The sequence below is a fragment of the Nilaparvata lugens genome, chromosome 5, assembly GCF_014356525.2.
Source record: "Nilaparvata lugens isolate BPH chromosome 5, ASM1435652v1, whole genome shotgun sequence".
Lineage (NCBI taxonomy): Eukaryota > Metazoa > Arthropoda > Insecta > Hemiptera > Delphacidae > Nilaparvata > Nilaparvata lugens.
In genome coordinates, this window is record NC_052508.1 from 44108580 (window position 1) to 44132454 (window position 23875).

At 33.9% G+C, this 23875-nt stretch overlaps 1 protein-coding gene across 2 annotated transcripts in view; it reads left to right on the plus strand.

Moving 5' to 3' along the window:
- The first annotated feature begins 10463 nt into the window (after positions 1 to 10463).
- LOC111052324 (divergent protein kinase domain 1C) overlaps positions 10464 to 23875 on the plus strand; it is a 54997-nt gene continuing 41585 nt past the window's right edge. Inside the window, exons 1-3 of one of the 2 annotated variants that reach the window (XM_039428409.1) lie at positions 10464 to 12962; positions 16699 to 17030; positions 21749 to 22008. In XM_039428409.1, the coding sequence (XP_039284343.1) occupies positions 12923 to 12962; positions 16699 to 17030; positions 21749 to 22008 (632 nt within the window). In that variant the 5' untranslated portion in view covers positions 10464 to 12922. The remainder of the gene's footprint in view (positions 12963 to 16698; positions 17031 to 21748; positions 22009 to 23875) is intronic. The other variant, XM_022338966.2, reaches the window with a different exon arrangement.

Genomic DNA, 23875 nt, shown 5'->3' on the forward strand with positions numbered 1-23875 from the left:
ATTTTTCCGCGATAAATGCATTATAAATCTTCAACTTGGTGCCAACCTAACAAAGTCAACTCAACTTAATGCCAACCTGACAAAATTATTAATTTAGTTTCAAAGAGAGATACTCTATCTAGATATAGTTCTATATAGTAACATATGATATGGAAATTTCAATTATAATTAAGAGATTGGGAGAAGAATATACATGCTAAAAGACGAACTTCAAACCTTTAAAAACAACCCTTAGAGTTAAAATATTGTCAAAAGATTTCTTAGTGCGCCTCTAAAGTGCCAACTGAACATACCTACCAAATTTGAACGTTTTTGGTCCGGTAGATTTTTAGTTATACGAGTGAGTGAGTGAGTGAGTCAGTCAGTCAGTGAGTGAGTGCCATTTCGCTTTTATATATATAGATTATAGTCATGGTCTCTTTATAGACCTTGATTATATCTATATATATATGAGTGAGTGAGTGAGTGAGTCAGTCAGTCAGTGAGTGAGTGCCATTTCGCTTATATATATATATATATATAATATATATATATATAAAAGCGAAATGCGACTGACTGACTCACTCACTCACTCACTCACTCACTGAGTGGCTGATAAGGAGTTCCAGTTTGTCGTTGCATGCACCAGGGGGGGGGGCATGGCACAATTTGTGCCATCAAAATTTTTGGCCTCTAAAGGGCCAACTGAACATAACTACCAAATTTGAACATTTTTGGTCCGGTAGATTTTTAGTTCTGCGAGTGAGTGAGTCAGTCAGTCAGTGAGTGCCATTTCGCTTTTAAATATATAGATTATAGTCATGGTCTCTTTATAGACCTGATTATATCTATATATATATGAGTGAGTGAGTGAGTGAGTCAGTCAGTCAGTGAGTGAGTGCCATTTCGCTTATATATATATATATATATATTATATATATATATAAAAGCGAAATGCGACTGACTGACTCACTCACTCACTCACTCACTCACTGAGTGGCTGATAAGGAGTTCCAGTTTGTCGTTGCATGCACCAGGGGGGGGGGCATGGCACAATTTGTGCCATCAAAATTTTTGGCCTCTAAAGGGCCAACTGAACATAACTACCAAATTTGAACATTTTTGGTCCGGTAGATTTTTAGTTCTGCGAGTGAGTGAGTCAGTCAGTCAGTGAGTGCCATTTCGCTTTTAAATATATAGATTATAGTCATGGTCTCTTTATAGACCTTGATTATATATATATATATATATATATCTATATATATATGAGTGAGTGAGTGAGTGAGTGAGTGAGTCAGTCAGTCAGTGAGTGAGTGCCATTTCGCTTTTATATATATAGATTATAGTCATGGTCTCTTTATAGACCTTGATTATATATATATATATATATATATCTATATATATATATATATATATATATATCTATATATATATATATAAAAGCGAAATGGCACTCACTGACTGACTGACTCACTCACTCACTCACTCACTCACTCACTGAGTGGCTGATAAGGAGTTCCAGTTTGTCGTTGCATGCACCAGGGGTGCCCAGAAGGGGGGGCATGGCACAATTTGTGCCATCAAAATTTTTGGCCTCTAAAGGGCCAACTGAACATAACTACCAAATTTGAACATTTTTGGTCCGGTAGATTTTTAGTTCTGCGAGTGAGTGAGTGAGTCAGTCAGTCAGTGAGTGCCATTTCGCTTTTATATATATATATATCTATATATATATATATATATATATATATTATATATATATATATATATATATATATAGATTATAGTCATGGTCTCTTTATAGACCTTGATTATATATATATATATATAAAAGCGAAATGGCACTCACTGACTGACTGACTCACTCACTCGCAGAACTAAAAATCTACCGGACCAAAAATGTTCAAATTTGGTAGTTATGTTCAGTTGGCCCTTTAGAGGCCAAAAATTTTGATGGCACAAATTGTGCCATGCCCCCCCCCCTTCTGGGCACCCCTGGTGCATGCAACGACAAACTGGAACTCCTTATCAGCCACGCGTCAAAGCTACATGCCGTCAAACTGGGCTACTTTGGCTATATGCCTATAAGTCCTGATGTGATTAGTATATAATACATATGTGTTTTACGTACAGATATCTGCTGAGATTATGAAGACAAAGTACTCTTCATAATTGCTGAAGACATAGGTACATTATACAAGTTAAATTATGGATAATCTATACTTATAAAATTCTTATCTCACTGATCACGATTTCTGGCAAACTACTAGATGGATTGCAACCAAACTTAGAATATAGCTTCCCTATACGTACTAGGTGCTCACTAAGAAATCTTTTGGCGATATTTCAACTCTAAGAGTTGTTTTTAAGTTCGTTTAAAGTTCGTCTTTTAGCATGTATATTCTTCTTCTCCCAATCTCTTAATATTATAATTGAAATTTCCATATCATATGTTACTATAGAACTATAATCTAGATAAAGTACCTCTTCGAAACAGTTGTTAACTGGCAACTAAATTGATAATTTTGTCAGGTTGACATTAGGTTGAGTTGACTTTGTTAGGTTGGCATCAAGTTGAAGATTTAAATGCATTTATCGCGGAAAAATTGATTGGGCACTGCTACTTCAATCCTGGGAATATTAAATCACTAGCCGTCAGGCTCGCTTCGCTCGCCATATCCGTTTAGCCAGACGTTTAGTCTGGACCCCCAACTGGATTGTCCTAACATATGATAAAAATGCTCAAATGAAAAATGCAGGCGAGCGAAGCGAGCCTGCTGATCTCATTGTTGGACGATCCAGTCGGGGGTCCAGGGGGCGGAGCCCCCTGGCTAGACGGATATGGCTAGTTATTTTATAATATGTAAAATAGACGTATACACTATTCTGGTAGAATGTAAGCTGTATGTCCAGTCTTCATTTTCAACAAAATAGCATGCATTTATACCACATACCATTATAATAATATATTCTCCATTATTTAATATAGTTGTTTACTTTGTGAAATTTAATGTACACATTTTATATACATCTAGTTGTACTACAAATGGGTATAAAAGAACCAACGGGAGACGAATAATCTAATAATGATTTGTTATATTTATAGTTAATTGAATTAGATAACATTCTTTAGCACCAAACAATATAAATTTTGCACAATAGAATTCCATAGTTATTAGTAAGTACATGAATTTAGTATCTAGTAAAAGGCTATAGTAGGCTAGTCGTAAAAAATTATTCATTTTTATGAGTTTCAGTTAAATAGTAGGCTACTCAGTTCAACAAAACATGTTTATAATCTATTAAACTGGGTTTACACCAAAGTTATCAACAAAATGTTAATAACTTAATCCCTATATATATATTCTATTGGATTGAACATAACATATCATACACATGATGAACATAATATGTGTATGTCAAGTTCCGTTCATTGTAATAGTATCTATAAGGATTGAGCTTTTAATATTTTGTTAATAACTTTGGTGTAAACCCAGCTTTAGGCTATAAATCAAATCAAAATCCATTTATTTTCAAAGACAAATTACAATTTGTATAGGCCACTTCATGAGAAAATTACATAAATTATTACATAAAAAACATTTATAATCATACCACATAAAAACAAGAAATCATCACATTAACGTCTTACAAAATATTCATCATTAGTATAAAGACAGGTTTCTTATTAGAAAATCCTTAATTTTAAGTTTATATTCACTCACTAGTAAGCCTCTTTATATGTTAGTAACGGTAACTGATTATAAAACCTAATTGCACAAGCCCTAAAACTCATATGACTAGATTTATACCGACAATATTCGTTTCTAAGTTCAACCTATTTCTTGTGTTGTGCGAATAAACATCAAAATGTCTAGAAAATGAGAGCAAGTTAATCTTTATAAATAATAAACATCGAAAAATAAAAATACACGCCAAACACATAATTCTCAATCTAACAAATAGCGGTTTGCAGTGCTTAAGGGGAGGAACATTACCGTATACATGGTTCTTATTGCTCTTTTTTGTAGCACAAAACGTGAATGGAAATCACTACAATTGGCCCATAATATTGCTCCATACAAAAGGTGTGAATGAACGTAACTATAGTAGACATTTACTAAAAAAATTTTGACACACTATTTCCTTTTATCTTCTCAACATAAAAACACCTCCTGTTACCTTGCGTTGCGTTGGGGATAGTCACTACCTCCGTAAACTACGGTTTACGGAGATAGTGGGATAGTGCAGTCAATAAAATAATCTTCTCTATACTTATAAAAGGCTAAGCCCCGACAGACTGAAATCACACCACAGCCCAAACTACTGAGCCTAAAAACTTGAAATTTTGCACGATTGTTCATGGTAGCCTGAAAACATCCACTAAGAAAGGATTTTCAGAAATTTGCCCCCCTGAGGGAGCTGGGGCCCCCCCAAAATTTTGTACTTTTCAACCGCTCATTGCACAGCAAAGTCATGAGGAACTTTTTTGTTCAGCTACGAAAAAAAATTAGGTCTATGCAGAAAAATTTCGATCAGGAGCACAGGGGGGTCCAGGAAAGGGCATTTTTCGAAAATTTTGATGTAAAATCACACTACAGCTCAAACTAATTGTCCTACAGACTTGAAACTTTGCACAAATATTCTTCAAACATGCTAGACGCGCACTAAGAACGGATTTTGAGATATTTTGCCTCTAAGGGTTTCAAAGGATGAAAAAGGATCCTATTAAGTAAGGTTATGAACATGGTAAGGTAAGTGCAATATGGAAATGAGATTATTTATTTATTGACATGTGATATTCTAACATATGTTGTAATCATTAGAAATAACAAAATAATATGATAGAAATTCAAAAAAGAACATCTGTTCTATTATTGCTTTCTACCTGATTCTACCTAACCTCAATAATATTGTTCTGATAATTGATAAATATGTTTAATAATATTATTATTATTGATATAATAAAAGTATTGTTTTCATAATCAATTATTATCATTAATATAATAATAGTATTGTTTTGGTAATCAATAAATATTTTTATTTTCACAAACTCTGTATAATTTATAATGGTGAATGTGAAACAGCTGCATCAAAGAAATTATCTCAAAAACATATGTTTAGGAAAACCATAGTTTTGAACTTCGTTTTCCTGATGCAATGTATAAGCCTACACGTGGCATGTATGATCAATTTTTCAGCTAGAACAGTTTTTTGAGACTGCTAAATAAACGTCTACAGTTTTATCAATGCTGTATCGGCAATATGAAAACTCATGCAGTTAATATGTCTTTAAATAAAGGTGTTGATATCTACATGATAATTATTCTCTACCATTTTTATTTAATTAAAATTTCAAAATTATTCAAGCCTTGATAGAATGATTGACTCACTGTACAATCAGTCGAAAATTTTAATATTGAAATGAGGGGTATTTTGGCAAGCTGAACAAAAAAGTAAGGTCCTATGCACCTTTTTGATATTATTTCTTCAAATGAAAGATGAGTTTTGTGGGTTGTCAAAACTCCCCCTGAAAGAGAACTATTCATTTTATCCTATCTTTTAGTAGAATAACAATGATTTCTGCATTGAATAACATCTTTCTTGCCAACAAGAATCGAACTCTTTGTGAATTTAGATATGACCTACACTTTAGATTTATATAATTCTATTAATAAATTCATGGAAATTGAAGTACTTTTTTCAGTTAGTTGATGAAATTGATTATCAATAGATAATTATCCAATCATTATTTTTTTCAGAAGTTATTTAATTTGAATTAGAAAATATTTATAAGCTCCTATCAATTTATCATTCGTAACAACGAATTCTTCAAAACATGAATTTAATCAAATTAAAAATTGCCCATACTTCTGTATTCATATTCGCATGTTTTCCACTTGTGATGGATAGCCAAAATATTGTGGAGCGAGCTGCACGGCGAATTGTAATCGAGGGCTCTGATTGGTTGGAAAGTTCAGCGTTCGGAGTGAGTTGAGGCGAGCAGTTAGAACAGAGGCAAGCGGCACGGCGAATGGTTCGGAGTGCGGTACGGCGAATGATTAACAGCTGATTTTTAACATTATGAAACATCTCATGTTCGTTGAAAGGCAAGATGTTCGGAGGGATGCACGGTTTGCTGCGCGGTTCGAGGTTCGGTTTGGCATGTGTGGACACACCTTTAGTTGTTACAGGACATTTATACAGATCACAGGCCAAAACAACATAATAATCTATCTTCTTCTTCTTTTTTTTCTTCTTCTTCTTCTTCTTCTTCTACCTATATTTATTTATTTATTTTCCAACGGTACACACCAATTACAACAATCAAAAAGCACAAAAAAGAAGCATATAAATAAGAATAATAATAATAATACTAATAAGCATAATTATAACCTAATAATAAGCATAATAACAAGCATAACAATAACAAGCTAAGTTAAAGAGGATTGGCTAGTGCCCCCTAAGTATACATATTACATAATGAAGCTAAATTTTAAAGCAAAGCAATGAAGGTAAAGCATTCAAAGTAGCCTATAGCCAAATAAAAGAGAAAAATAAATTAGGCAAACCTCAGCATTAGATCACTAACAAGTAATCACAAAGGGTATAACAAAATACATGCATAAAAAAACAAAAGGAGAAAGGATGATAAGACGAAAGATATATAAATATCAGCTAACAACAAAGAAGGAGCTAGAGTCCCCACCGCATGGCTGCCCTCCTGAAAGCTACCACGGACACATCAAAGAAATCAATTCCTGCCGCAGCAGCCTCACTATATCTAAAAGGCTAAGTCCCGACAAACTGAAATCACACCACAGCCCAAACTACTAAGCCTAAAAACTTGAAATTTCACACAAGTGTTTATTGTAGCCTCAAAACATCCACTACGAAAGGATTTTCAGAAATTTGCCCCCCCCCCCTGAGGGACCTGGGCCCCCCAAAATGTTCACTTTTAACCGTTCATTGTACAGCAAAGTCATGAGGAACTTTTTCGTTCAGGTACGAAAAAAATCAGATCTTTGCAGAAAAATTCCAATCAGGAGCACAGGGGGGTTCAGGAGAGGGCACTTTTCGAAAATTTTGATGTAAAATCACACTACAGCTCAAACTAATTGGCCTACAGACTTAAAACTTTGCACAAATATTCTTCAAACATGCTAGATGCGCACTAAGAACGGATTTTGAGATATTTTGCCTCTAAGGATTTCAAAGGATGAAAAAGGATCCTATTAAGTAAGCTCATGGTAAGGTGAACTCCATATGGAACTGAGATAATTGACACATGATATTCTAAAATATGTTGTAATCATTGGAAAGCTTGAAACAATTTCATCAATCAGCTGATCAAATTGATGTTGCGTTGATTGAGAGTGCAAGTTAACACGTGTTTGTTCCATCGTTGTATGCTTGGCCAGTTCGGTTTGCGCCTTCTATCAGCTGTATATGGAGTCTCATACACTCCGATTAGAACAGAGCACAAAGGTTTGGTTAGGAGTTTGTTGATAATTTTTTATTTCAAATTCAAATTTTATTGCCATCAAAAATCACATTGAAAACTTTCTTAATAGACAACAAGATTACAGAAACAAAATGTCAAACATATACCTACATTTATTTGTAGCACGGCCAGAAAAAGACAAACTTGAGTACTAGCCGTGAGTTTATTAAATATAACTTAATATATATTTCTTGTTAATATTTGTGAATAAAAATTGCGAGTTGATGAGAGATGCGAGTAATTCCTTATATTTGATCCAAATGGTTATTCATAATACAGTAGTCGGGGTCACTGCAATCAAAAATTTTTTATTCTGTATGGTAGCTAATGAATTTCATACGTACTGATTGTCCATAATGTATCCCGTGTCCATAATTTAAGTAATTGAACTACTCAAAATTGATGGCTTACTGGTCCCTCATAGATTTATAGTATTCCTGGTGATTGAGCCCGTCTTTTTCAGCGTTGTCTATTAATAATAAAGCTCAATTTACAATTAGCTTATCCAGCGAACTTCGTACCGCCAATGTATCTCATGTTACACTTGACTTTATTTGGTGAATCATGAAATTTATCTGACATTCATTTACATCTCAATACGGACTTCCTATGTGCTTAGTCATGCAGCATCCATTATTCCGAAAACATATTATTCTTCTCAATCAATTGGTAGTAATATCTATCAGTAAAGTTTTCAATTAAAAAAAAGGTTACATCAGTGTTTCAAAGAAAAATATTCAATGTTTTCATAGCTGTAGATTGTCAATATATATATGGTCCAGGAAATATGGGATGTACGATGAATCACACAGAATTCCATATTCTTTCCATTTTAGGATGAATATAAGCTAAGCTAAATTCATGAAATTATTCTTTCATTCTCCAGTAATTAATAAATGCAATATGAATACTATACAATATATATACTCTCTTTCATTAGGTGAATATTTTTTTCCAACATTTTCCAGTTTCTCAATGATAGGGGAGTGATAATTATTTGTATAGGTCTTCTAAGGAACCATTATCAACAGCTGGTACCAATCAACTACACTTCAACTCCAAACTACCGTTTTAATACCAGTACACAATAATTTATCACAGGGTGATATGTTTATTACTGTAAAATGGATTAATAAATAATTATTATTAGCCCCTCTATTAAAATTCCTGTTTAGAAACCATCCCTAATATTCACACAACATATTCCCAAAGTTTCATGCCGTTATGTCAAGTAGTTTTCAAGTCTACAGGGAACAAACAAACATACAAACAGACATTCATTTTTTATAAATAGATTTCCATTCGGCTCAAACAAAAGGCTCTCTAAATGAAGGTAAAATGATAAGGATTCAGTTCTGTTGTTTTAACATTTTTTCAAATCACTTTTAAAAAGTTCATGTAGTACCTACTATTGTGTTTGAGACACTTCTGGCGCTATCATAGTTTCACCACTATTCTGTTCCACAGTCCTATCTCTTGCAGTCGTTAACTATATCTATAATAATTATATAAAGTAAAGAGTTGGCTTATGCACGTACGGGATAGGAAAATTATGTTTGACGCATCATCACGTCTGAACTACTGGACTAATTAACTTGAAATTTTGCTTATAGATTCTTAATTAACCAAGGATGGTTATAGGCCTATTCTCAATATTCTTCAAAATTTCACTATGTCAAGTTTTCATTTTATCAAGTTTTAAAGTAGATCCTTGCGAAGCACGGGTTCTTGCTAGTGGCAATATACTAACACATACCAAAAAATTGTGACTGGGAACTTTTTGTATGATGAATGACTTCATTGACATTCTCTACACAATACAAATAAATAATATATTAACAGTGTACAGTTGAGTTGCTTGTGCTTTGAATTAGGCCTACCTATTGTTTTTTTCAATTTTGATTACAGTATTGCTCAATTTCTACGAGAGGAATTACAACCACGGCTTTTGTAGTATGCTAATATTTATAGCTTTATTAGACTTAAGGAATTTTTAGATTAAACATAATTTTTTTGAAAAGGTAAATTGGTAGGCTATCACTCATTTTATTATATAAGTCACTATTGGAATAAGAATTCTTATTAAATCATAACAAGAATGGCTTGAAATGAAAAAAATTTGCAGTGTAGGTTATCTTTAGTATTAAAACAGAACATACATTACGGTATCTCTAACAATATTATTATAAACGAATATATGTGATCAATGATAATACTGCTAGCTTACTCAGTAAAGGATTTCAATATTCAGCCTGATCCAGTAACTTACATGAATCATTTTTATCTAATCTGTTTCTACTCTTAACAAAGTGAGTTTGACACAATTTGAAAATTTGACGATTCCCCGATCCAGGACCGTGAGGAATACAGTACATCTTACTCATCGGAGGTAAGTACTGTACCGGTAAGTAAGTAAAGTGTTCTTTATGGGTTATGGCTGATCGATACAGTGTAAATAATAATTTATTGCAGAGTGAGATATCAGAGTTTTTATATTTATATCATATGTAAGACCATGTCATATCATGAAAAATCTATGCATATTCTTCAATAGCGCTAATGAACCAATGATATGTCTATTGACGCTCTGGTAGGATACTACTTGAAAGATTTATTCTTGGTCACAACAGTAATAATATGAATAATATCCTGATACATGAGAATAATTGTATGATCACATTGAATGGATATGTGCAAATTTACGTAGAATCATGCATGACCCAGAAAACAAAATTTGAAAAGTGCTATTGAAACACGTTGTTTACACTGAACGCAACCAAGCACGCTTTCAGTGTGAGCTAGTGTTCCTTTTGCTCTTTTCAGATATTGTACGTTTCTTGTCTGCACGCTTGGTTATGCATAATTAAGCGCGCTCTTGCACAAATTATATTAATATTCATGATGGTCTCTTCTAACATGCAAAGGCTAGAGTCCCCCAGCTGAGTTAAGATTATCTGCTAAATGGCAGGGGATCATAGCGCAATTAATAACCCAATTCAGTGTTGCTATAAATTTGTCATTTCATTCATTGAACTGTTATTTCATAATTATGCTAAAAATGTGTATAAAATTTGAACATTTTCTGCTTATTTGGTTTTGAAAATCCTGATAAAACACAGATAAACACTGGAAACGCCAATTTCTAGCACACCTTCTAAGCCCTTTCAATAGCCTACATAACTAATACACCTCAAGTTACCTGAAATTTTGTACCAAACGTAAGAATTTTCTCTTGAAAGCTAAGAAAACGCTGGTAAGAGCAGAAAAATCGCCTATTCTGGGCGATATAGAAGTCAATAAGGTTTAGTTATTTTAAATTTCTAGACCCTATAACTGAACAACATTAACAACATTTTTCTGTCAATTCTTAAAAAAGCGCATACCGTATTGGTCGTCTTTGAAATTTTTTTCAATTACGGTCTCAGTCACTACACCTCCGAGTTTACGGAGGTAGTGTCTTAGTGCGCCACTAGAAGGTTGAACATTAACTATATTTCATTTTGATAACTTTAAAGGGAAAAAACACTCACATTCTTTTGGTGTGGCGACGACCGTTTCGAGTTTCTGTTTGGCTTGAGAATGTACAACACCAGCACTAAACGGTCGTCGTTACACCAAAAGAATGTGCTTTTTCAGTTTAAAGTTATCAAAATACAATACATTGTAATAATATTGGTAATAAATATGGATAATCAACAACGAATCAACTGAAACACGACTTTCTTACTTATCCGGGTGAGTAAATAGATTAATTGGTGAAAGAATGAGTGTCATTTTACTTCTACCTAATATATATTAATATAAAATATAATGTCAAAAACTGATATGTTCATACTTCATTCAGTTTTGAAGCTCTGCTATTTGAATTACAGCACGATCTTCAATAACTTCTCCTTTATCAATTACCCACAGTTGTGGGGTCAGAGGAAACACATACCGTAATCCAAAACACTACTGGCAGTTTAATGATTCTAAACTTTGAAGAAAGTATAGGTATATACAGTAGTTCAATTGAAATATTATTCATGATTGTAAATGTCATAATTTCAATAAAAAAAATTACGGTGTTAAACTATACAGTTAATTTTGTAGACCTACCAGGGTACGGTACACTATTTTATAAATTGTAACTCATTCTCTATTAAATGTATGCCAGCCATGAATCATATATACGGTATATGTATATATATATATAATATTTTTATCCTACACGATTTAAAATCAACACTTTTTTACTTGGAAGTTTTGAAATAATAATGAATTTAGTCTTAAACTCCAGAATAGAGTTGAGCGCAACCGTAAATACATTGTACTTAAATTCGTAAATAAAATATAAGTTACCGGTACCTACTGGATAAGGCTGAATATTGAAATCTTTTGCTGAGTAAGCTAACAATATAATCATTTAAAACATATTTTAGTCTATAATAAAAACTATTGGAAATATGTTGGGCTCTTTTACTCAATATAATCCAAACCATAAAAGTTTCCAATTTCATAACATTCTTGTTATAGGTACTTCAAGTAGAAGTAGAATTTATATTCCAATAATAAGCTCTATAAGAAAAAGAAATACTTATTATATTATATGATGACAAAGAACTTACAAATTTACTTTCGCCTTACTTTCTAATAAGACTTATTTGTGTATTTCATCTGAAAAGTTATGAAATCAAATAAAGTTAGATTGCCATACTACAAGATTTCAAATGGGGAGTCTGAGTTCCTCTCTGGAAATCAAGGTGTATTGTAATAAAAATAAAAAAACAATCTGTAGGCCTAGTTCTTAAAACTTTCAGCAACTCAACTATAATCTTTATTTCATGACAATAAATTATTAGACTACGTGTTTTGAAATTCAACGTGATTATAACTGAAGTACAAATAACCTACAAATTTGTTGACTAATAAATAGGAATTTTGTGAGAACTCAATGATTGCTGCCCTTAAAATTAATGATAGATGTTGAAATATGTATCGGGAAAATAAAATAACAAGCCACTATTCTAAAAAGTAATTAACAGTAGAATTATCAACGTTTATTCACGAAAAATTCCACTCGACATAGGGATTTCAATGTAAACACGGGTTGAAGTGTACGCTTTTGAACAGCTGATCACCTGAGTGTTCTAGCCTTGTAGTTCCGTAAGCAACGCTCCTTGCTGTAGCTGTAATTTTCTAGGTTATGTTTGTCAAGTGCTCGGTGAAAATGAAGTACGAACTTTGAAGTATGAAATGAAGTACGATCAAGTGCTCGGTGAAGTATGAATTTTAAATTTTTGTTGTTTGAGACATCTTACTTTTAGTATTATATTCTTTCAATATGGCACTATTGGTGCGAAGGCTTCCAGGAATTCTGTTCAATCATCTATACTGCGTCGTTTTAGCTGTTACAATAGTAGCTGTCATTGTTTATCTACTTTTTCACTGGCGGTTTTTATGCACAAATTTGGAACCTCAGCAACATGTAAAAAAATTGGTGAGTAAAATTTTAGTAACATTGATTTCCAGTTAATTAAAAACCCTTTCCAATCTTATACTCTGATGAAACTGTTGAAGTGGTTTGGTTAGCTTATAGCCTAGTTCACATTGAATTTTGTCTAAACTATTAGCCTATAGATTATAAGAGATGGCATTGAAAATGTTATACTATCAATAACCGGTGTTACAAAATGTGTAAGCGTTTGGTTCTTGAACAGAGCTCTATGTGCTTTACTGTAGTCCGCGTCTGTGGGTGTGATCACATTGAATGCGTATAATTATGTGCAAGTGCGAGTCAGATGCATGAGTCATAATAGTTATTTGTGCAACTAGTGCGCAAAGTAAGAGTTTGCTGCACCGAAAGAAACGTTTACGCCCGAGCCGTAGGCGAGGGCGGAATCGTTTGTTGAGTGCAGCAGAGGAACTTTGCGCACCTACTTCACATTTAATTTTTCCTACAGTTACCATTGAATATGAAAAGTGGGTAATTATGGGTAAAATTGCCTGAAATCCATCAAATGTTTTTCTGTGTAATTTTATTATTAATAAAAACCTCAATTTATTGTCAAATTGAATAATGTAGTAGTGTTTGAATGAAGAGGCGGCTGTGTGCTGAATGTGGCACTGTGCTGTCGCTGTCCTCGTTATAATATATAATTTATTTTGCCAAAAACAAAATACAAAAAAGCTTTACAAAAAAAAAAAATAAGTATATGCTACTGCACTTAAACCAAGATACATACATTTATTTAATTAGATATAATAACGAAATGAATAATAATTGGCTCGTTGTGCTTCGTTGCACCTCTGCTCACTATAGCAGCCCAGTCACTCTTACCAACTTCATTTTCATTTTGCTGCACTGTTGCTCCATATAACCTACCAAGTATTTTGCGTTGCCATGTTGCAAATCTGGAGTGCAGAAAAATTTTTCCCGCACTAGAGCGGGAAAGTGATTCTTTGCGTTCTGTAATCAGTGCAGCAATGGCCACTTTTCAACGTAACTGTAGGAAATAGTTATTTGTGCAACTAGTGCGCAAAGTGACAGTTTGCTGCACTGAAAGAAACGTTTACTTGAGTGCAGCAGAGGAACTTTGCTCACGTATTCCACATTAAACTTTTCCTACAGTTACCATTGAATATGAGAAGTGGTTGATTAAATGATTATGGGTGAAATGATGGCTGAAATCCATCAAATGTTTGTGTGTGTGATGCTGTTATTAATAACAACCTTAATTCATTTAAAAATTAATAATCCAATTGAAGTTGAAAATTCTCAGCCAAAGTTCTCATTTTTATTTATTCAAGAATAAGAAAAAATACAGATAGAAGAAAAAATTCGCATACAAAATACACGCCAACAGCTGATTGGCTGAACCGAGCTGCAAGGTGGCTGAACACAACAAGATGACTGAACCGACAAGCGCGCGAACTAGCGGGAAGAATCGTACCTAAGTTTGTTTCAGCCAGCTAAAAACAGTATTCAGATATTTATGGTTAACTAAAAATACCGAAAAATATTATAAAATAACATAGACAACAGAAAATATTTTATTTCAGTATATTCTAATGTTATTTTATTGACTAATATTTATTTTATTTCGAACGGTTATTATTTAACCTGAAAATTCGAATTTCATAATGTGTGTTTGCTACATTTCTCATTGCTAGGAGTTGGAATTATTATTACTGTCAATAGAAAATAAACATTATTTATTATTAAGTGATGAGGAGTTATCATTTAATCATGATTTAGATAAACATTATTCTTGTTTTGGATTTCTAGATTGGGTTTTTATCATAAATGTAGGGTAGCCATTGAAATGATTCTTATCTAAATCTAATCACAGTCATTGTTACCAACTTAATTTTTGTTTTCGTGCACTAATCCTCCATATAACCCACCAACTATTTTGTGTTGCCATGTTGCAAATCTGGAGTGCAGAAAAAATTTTCCCGCACTAGAGCGGAAAAGTGAATCTTTGGGTATTGTAATCAGTACAGGAACAGCAACTTTTCGAGGTAGCTGTAGGAAAACAAAATTTGATAAGTGCCATTGGAACACGTTGTGACTTTTATGTAGCTGTTTACACTGAACGCAACCAGCAAGTGTGAGCGTTCCGTGTAATGCCGGGTCTACTCTACACGACAACGATATTTGCGCAAACCTAGGCTTGAACAAATCTACAGGCTTGCGCAAACCTCTGTTCACACGATATCAACTTTCAAACAAATCACAATAGAGTCACACCACAGATGAAGTGAGATTTTATTTAGTATCGATTGTGTTGTGCTTAAGTATTTCGAATAATTATACATTTTTCTACATTTTACCAGAATTTGCAGCCCTCTGAATTCTACCGCCCTGGGTTAAAGCCCATTCAGCCCAAAATTATGTAAATCCAGGATATCCAGCCCTCCTTTGACTTCAACTCTTTTGAAGCTAGAAACGTAAACTCACACTCAAGAGTAGAACCTATTATGATTTTACTTGAACATTGAACATTACAATGATATTGTAAAAGAATAAATTAATAAGTGAAGATGTAAGGAGATAAGACATTGAAACTATTCAATTAATCTGTTGTAAACATCTGCAGTAGCGGAAGTCTTCAGAGTAATTTATAGCATTGTACTTGGAATTTAGTACAATAAATTATTAATATGATAAAAGTTAATTAGTTCTTTACTAGCACAGAGGAAAGTGTAACTCCTCCTCCTCCTCCTTAATAATAATCAAGAATACTGCTTATGAAGTGAAGAGTGAATAACTCTATTACATTACTATAGAGTAAATAACATAATTATAATCCATTAAAAAGTCTTCCTTATTTTTGAGAATTGACACATTTTTAATTCGAGGGTGCTGAGTCCGAATCTGAAATCGCAAATTCTTTATCTTCATTTTGAAGGGATCCAAGTTTTGATGGATAGGATGAGTAATAATCGCTGCAAACCTGGCTGAGATTGATCGAAAAAAGCACAAACCTTCAAACCTGAGAAATTTGCAAAGATCTCCTGTCTACAGATTTTGTGTATTAAGGGATCAAGATCCAAGGTATCAGAAGTCAAATATGGTGTACCAAAAGGCCTCGTGCTCGGGCCGCTGCTTTCTATACTAATTATAAATATGACCTACCAAGCTTCGTAAAGAATCAGACAATCTTGTATGCCGATGATACAACTTTTGTGATTGAGAGTAATGACATCCACAAATTGGAAACTTAGTCGGCAACATCTATGTCTAAAACATCGGCTTGGTTTAGAATTAGAGCAAATGTGTTACTACTGAATGAGAGCAAGACCCAGTCACTGTTTTTTGTTTGAGGGGATCTACCTTGTTGAACTCCTCTGAAAGTAGTGAATTTCTTGGTATTTTCCTGGATGAGAAGCTGACTTGGCGGCCACATATTGAATATTTGACTGGTAAACTCTAGAGTTTTATATCGTTTGCACAAATTAAAAGAGCATGTAACCTACATGTATTTGAGATCAGCTTACTTTGCGTTTTTCCATAGTCTGCTATGATATGGAATTATTTTATGGGGAAATTGTAGTGATATGCGGAGTGTGCTTGTATTTCAAAAGAAAGCTGTTAGAATAGTTTATAGTGCATTATTCCTTGCTCATTGTAGACCGCTGTTCATAAACAAGAAAATAATGACAGTAATTAATTCATTTATTTTTAAGGTTATACTGTATACAATTGACAATATATCTCACCTTGATCGTAGGCAGGACATACAATGAGCATTTCACTGGGCATCGTGAAATGATAAATGTACCTTTCATCCGACTGACGAAATCAACAAAGAGCTACAAAGCTGAAGGGATCAAAAGCTACAATAAGCTATCAAGACAGGTGAAAGATTATCCCATCAGCATTCTTAGACGTAAGCTTCAGGAGAATCAGGAGTGGCTGGTTGGACATCCAGCTGATTGGAATGCATGTGAAGCATTTTGTGCTGATAAGTGGTTTCATACCACATGTGTAAAAATATCATCATCAGATATGAAGAAAATTGAAGAATTGGGTGAACATTCAAAGTGGTATTGCTCGACTCAGGTTAGTCCTAACTCGTTTAGTACAGTGTCGTGATTCTAACTTAAAATCAGAAGATGTTTTCAATGTTGCTATTAATGTTAACAAAATATTAAACACACTCAATTTAATGGATCTTGAAAATAAAAAAATCGTGATCAATTGGACATTGTATTGGAAGAACAGTTGAAAAATTCTCAAGTATGTTCAAGTAATACATGTTGTAACAAATCCATGCAAGATAAGTTTGATGCTCAAGTTAACACGATTTCTGACGATGAACTAAATAGCTCAAATAAAATTATTAGTTTTATAGGTGACATGAATGTAATTGATGTACCATCTAATACTGTTCAAAAGTTAGAGAAACTAACAGATCTTCAAAACAAGTAAGTGACGAAAACTTTGAATTATCAAGCATGAATTCAGAAGACAACTTTCAACGTAGAATTTTAATTGATTCAAGACAGTCTCTTGTTCATAGTGTTCATGGCAAAATTAACGACATTAAGACAATTCAGTCTGAAACTCTTCATGTAATTCTTGAAGAATTAAGTCGACTAAACACTGGAATTATTGACTTGAATAGGAGAGTGAATTCTTTTGAAGAGTGTAGTGTTTTGCCATCTAGTTCGAGTAATAAGAATACCACTAATTCTGATATGCTGGTTGTAAATCAGACTAATGATTAATTTAAAAACTCTGATAAGGTAATGCAAGCATGTGAAGGAAACTCAATGAATCCTTCTGTGACAGAATGTGAAAAGTGGAATGTGGTCGCAAAACAAAATAAATTCAAGATACACAACAGACAGACTACACACTCTGCTGTTACATCCTCAACTGGACTATTTTTATGTAATCTACTCTAGTGAATACTTTATCATTTTTACACTATAACACTGTATAATGTGAACTTTTTATTTCCAACAATAACCGTTTTTAGCAATTAGCAGTTGGTCTGAATTCACCCAAAAGAAGTTAGCACCAAATCATGAGTCTCATAAATTAAATCACCACCCTAAAATATACCTTTTTTGTTCCAACTCTATCATTAGTGTTTGTATTGACAATTTAGTAATACTCTAATTACGATCAAAAAATACCACATATAACGTTATAAAAAGTGAAAAGAAAAAAACATGGATTTAGCGATTTTTTGCTAAGTTGAAATGAATTAACAATTTTCAACGAGCTATAACTCGCTTCCTATTGGAGATTGAAAAACATTTAGGCGATAAAAATTGTAGAGAATTTAATGCTCTTCAAAAAAGAATAGAGCAAAAATGTTGATTGAACAATTGGTTTTGGAGATATCGTAAAAAAACTGAAAAAAGTACCAAAATCTCTTGGTTTTCAGGCTGCCAAAAGTTATGCCTTCAGAAATTTTGGTGGGAAACCATAGATTACTCTTACTAATACCCAAATGGACCGATTAAAACAATAAAACCAATTACCTTAATTTTTGTTTGGTCGGGCCGCATTATAATGACTATTTGACTGGGCTAATAGGAGAATTGATGAAAACAACTTATCTGTTTTTGTTGTAATGCTTGGGAGAGTCTACTGGAGTCTTTGCATCAATTGTTTTTTTTCAGTGATTTCTTCCAGAGGTTCATGAGTATGTTTGACAACTTCCCAAAAAGAGTGAGGCGGTTTACTGGGAGAAGAAATGAACCCTTCAGTCATGTTGATAAGTCATGTTATACAGCAGACTTGGCTAGTATTAGAACTCTTGTTATTATTGCCAACAATATGCACAAGAATGCTGGAACTGCAGAGGATAGAAACAAGTTCTATTCAGCTTATCTCAGACTGAAGAAGATTCATCAACAGGATATTGTCAACTCCAACAGCATCTGGAATGCGGATTGTATTAGGGATACTCCAAACCCATGCAAGGCAGCCTGGAATGTTATCAACAGCTCCAAAAGCAGGAAAGTTGTAGTAACAGGAGGCGCAAGTTCTGATGACTTTAACAATTTCTTCATTCACTCAGTGGCTGGGATAGTTGAGGCTCTCACCGGTTCATCAGGTTCAATCATGTTCCTGTCAGCACTTGCAGTTTTGTGAAGTGGGAGAGGATTTCCCCAGTAGACCTGATAAAAATAATCAAGGGATAGAAGAATTCAACAAGTCCTGACATTTATAGAATCTCAAAAGTGGTATTGAAGTCAATAGTTGATGTTTTAGCTGTACTATAGTGTATTTTGATCAATGACTGTTTGGATTCTGGAGTTTTTCCCAAGGAGCTGAAGACATCAAGGGCAATATTCCAATCTTCAAGAAGGGTGAACCTGATGAATTGTCGAATTTCAGGCCAGTCTCAATAATTCCAGTATTTGGAAAGCTCATGGAATCTGTTATATATGTTCAGCTTTCTCGCTATTTCGAGAGTAATTCCATCCTCCAACCCCACCAGTATGGATTCTGTCAGGGGAGGTCAACCACAGGAGCTGTGTGGTATTTGATGGAATTGGTTCTTGGGGCAATGGAGGGCAGGCAGTCGGTCTCCATTGCTTCATGTGATTCGACCAAGGCATTCAATTGTGTCTTGCATGACATACTATTGGGTAAAATGAAGAGGTATGAGATAAGTGGAGTTCCCCTGAAAACCATAGAGGAAACCTCTCCAATAGAATGCAGGTCACATCAGTGAATGGTGCGGAGTCACGGTCGGGGGAGGTGATCTGTGGAGTGCCGCAAGGATCGATTCTTGGTCCTCTGTTGTTCCTTGTATTCATCAATGACTTCAGTGTGCATGGAAGAGCATTATTGCTCACTGATGATACCACCCTACTGGCCCAGGATGAGGACCCACAAACTGCTGTTGCCCAGTTTAATCTACTTGTAGATGAGGCTAGTCAGTGGTTTAAATCAAATAAACTGTGTCTGAATGAGGGGAAAACACAGAACCTGTTGTGCACCTCAAGGCGTGGTCTGCAGGCTCGTGGTGAGGCGGAGGTCAAACTCTTGGGTTTTGTGATGGACCCCACTCTATCGTGGGATCAACATATTGGAATGCTGTGCAATTGACTGGCCAGGGTGACGTTTTTGATGTGGAAGCTGAAGCAACATGTGCCTGCCAACTACTTAATTACAGCCTACCATGAACTGTTCCATAGTCATATAAGCTACTGAATAGTACTACAGGGCCATGCGGGTAGCTGTGCAAGGATTCTCCTTCTACAGAAGAAAGTTCTTTGTGTCATCACGTCATCGCTTTACTTGGAGCACTGTCGGCCAATTTTCAAACGTCTGAAAATACTGACAGTGTAAAGTCAGTACCAGTTCCTATGGCTCCTAAGGAGAGAGGTTCATGCCTACCAAGAGAGGGGCCAGCTGCACCAACACAATACCAGGAGACGGGGCAAAATTGACATGCCCTACTCCGGACTATTGAAAGCACATGAATGCTACCCCTTACGGACACTACATTTTTTAACAGACTGCCGATTTGTGCTCGTGAGCTGGAGTATGGGAAGTTTTGTAGGCTGGTACGTGAGAAACTCCTCAACTACCCTCTGTACTCACTAAGAGATGATGAGACCAGTGAACTTGTGGACCAGTTTGAGATTGTTTCATGATTTATTATTGCAGTCCATCTACAGAGCCACATGAAACGACCTATTGCAGCCATCTCTAGTTATTTGTGTATTAATTGTTTTATATTTTGACAAAGTCTGTCTGACAACTGCCGGTTATGGACAAAATATACTGAATTACTGAATCCTTTTTATGTTATTAGTGAGTTCCTAGCTTTAAATGATGGTTCAATTTATTTCTAAGTTAAATGTATTGGGTATTTTTGTTATTGTAAAGTCCTGTTATTTATTGTTCACATTATATATGTATATGTTGTATGTGTATGCAAATAACGATTGTGACGTTGTCAATTGCTTTTTTCAAATGTTTAATGAATGCAAAATGAAAACAAAATACTTTGTTTAATGACAATAAAATATTATTATTACATGATGCAAACTTAGCGCAAGCCAGGTTTGCGCAAATATAGTTGTCGTGTAGACCTGGCATTAGTGTGCCTATTGCTCTTTCAAGATTTTTTAGGCTACCTTGGTACACTATCTGACACTGAATAACTTTTATTCAATTATCTATTATTCATAACATTACAAATAAACCAAAACGTTCCTCCATCCTTGTTATAATTTTAAAATATAGCTAAATCAACAGTTATCTTTTGTACACACAAGATACAAATACAACGTGATGGCATAATCAATAGATTTCTTGCTGATGGTGATGTCCATATGAGCTTCAGGCTTGTAAGTGGGTTATAAGACGAATATTGATGGAGATTTATAGAGCTGCAGCTTTGGGTGGGTTCCGAACCACTACTCGAAACATAATGTTCACAAGCAATTCCTTATCAGCGCGACCATGCAGCTGAACGCTTCCACTTCATTCTATAAGTTCAATGAGTTTTAGATTTGAGTTTAGAGAGTTTGTAAAATATACAAGACCAGTATGCAATTACACTTTTATTTTTAGTATTCTAAATACCTATAAGCTCAGTGTTTATATTTAATATTTGATTGTAGTTAAATTTTTGTTTGTTTACCAATCTTCTTTCAAATATCAAGATGACTTGTGTTCAAGTCGAACATGAAATGTATGTATTGCACTTCTAAGCAATAAGTTTTTTCATGTAATCTAAGTAATTATTAATTAACAGTATTATTATATTTTTTCCAAATCATGATGCTATTTCTACTTTACAGTGTCAACGTTATCAGCAAAATGAAGTTTATGGCGACTTGTGTCTTTCGCTGTGTGTGACAGAGACCATACACTCAGTGTCCTGCCATGCGTTTCATGCTGGCAAAGAAATTGTGTTCTCAGCCCAACGATCTGACAAATCTCGCTTGGTGTTCAAATCAGCTCGCTACGATGACGTCAGCTCGCTTGACGGGTTCGAATCAAAACATTTTCCCACAGAAAGTCAATTTCAGACCATGATCATGAATCATGTGAAAAGCAGGTGAGAGTGGAGTTTTCAATTAAAGAGTATTAAACATTATTATCAAGGTTAATTTTCATATAATCTGAAATTATAAGCCACCCTGCTATTTTTCAAAGCTTATTTACGAATTATGTTTTTTTTTGTTTTATGTTCAAGTTTGAGTTTTTATTGTGCATGAAATCAACTCCTAATCCTGCATTGAATTGGTATTGCACTGTTATATACAATTTTATACATTCAGTACACTTTCACCAATCAATATATACCAAATTCAGCTAAATTCAATTCTTTTTCTAGATGCTTATGTACTGAGAAGTGATTTACAAAGAATTGTTTGTTAAGCTGCGTTTACGCTGTGTAACTTTGTTATAAAACTTTGTTGTATGTAAATTTTGTTAAATAAATAAGTTATAGAACTTTTGTTATACAAAAAAGTTTGATAGTTTGAATTTGTAACATTTTATAAAACAAAAACATTAGTTTGTGGGTCTCTTTAATTGGCAGTCATCATGGCAACTACAGACCATGATATCAATGCTGTTCCCGTTCAATTAATGCTGACAGTTAAATAAGAATGCCACCATAGAGCAGCTTGGTTATGTGTCAGCATACTTATAAATAGCATCAATGCTGTTCTCTTTTAACTAATGCTGACAGTTTAAAGTGAATCTCACTACAGAGCAGTAGCAGTAGCAATATTGGTAGCAAGACAATTTGGACGAATGTTGCTTCTAAAGCCGCCCATTTGTATGTCTCAGTATGTTACAATATATTCTAGCTTATACACTAATTCACAATAAATGACAGTATTACTATTTATTCAACGAATTTTACAAAGTATAATAATGATTAGTAAGAATGAAGATTGAATGCAATTTGAATAACGATCGTATAAAATATTGTGATGTAACTATATAAATCGGCGGTTTCTAAGTGTTTGCAAAATCTCTATGTTTCCATTTTTTATTGTAGTTCTGATTTTTCAATACATATTATTGTTCGGATACATAAATTTCCTTCTGCTACATAGAGAGTTGCCCATAAACCTCATAATTTCGGTTCATTTTCCTGTTATAAGTTTATTCCGCCAAATCCTGTAATCGATGAGAAAAATTTGCTCCTGCCTTTTATTCAGATTATGAAATTCCTAATAAAATGAGATTACTTCAAATTCTCTATCTCCAATGAGTACTGAGTTACAATTTTTAAAAAATAAGTAAAATTTCAAGAAAAAATTAATTTTGAAGAATTTTAGTTTTTGATCAACAACCAACATCTTCCGATTTTTACCATTAAAATGTATAATTCAAGATTCCTCTGAGCATAATTTTGTGCTCTACAGGTAGAGGGCTCCATCTCATAGATTTCTAGGTAAACCTGACACCAATGATCCATGTGTTTCGGAAAACAAGTTTTAGCTTTAATCATCATCAGAAACTTCATTGTTATCACATTCAGATTTCGCACCATTATATAAGTTCATTAGATTATGTCTATGAGAATCACCCGTTAATAAAGAATAACCTCTCAATCAATTCTTAATTTTATGAAGAATACATTTAGTGGAGAGACGCGCATAAGGACACCTCAAGAATCAAAATTTCAAACACTCATAACTTTTGATACAATGAACAGATCTCATTGTACCACAGCTCATTCTTCTCAGCACGTCAAGGCGGTTCCAAATCATGCACGCATCATAAATGAAATGCGATCAAAAATTATAAAATTCATCCTTGAGTGTCTTTAACCAGTATTTCAATTCACAAAAATGACCAATTTCCATATTCAAAGCTGCGTATTGGCAAATACTTAGGATAAAATTTAAAAATCTAGTAAGGATGTGGAAAAGTATTTTCTCTTTCCAATACAATGAAGAATGCTC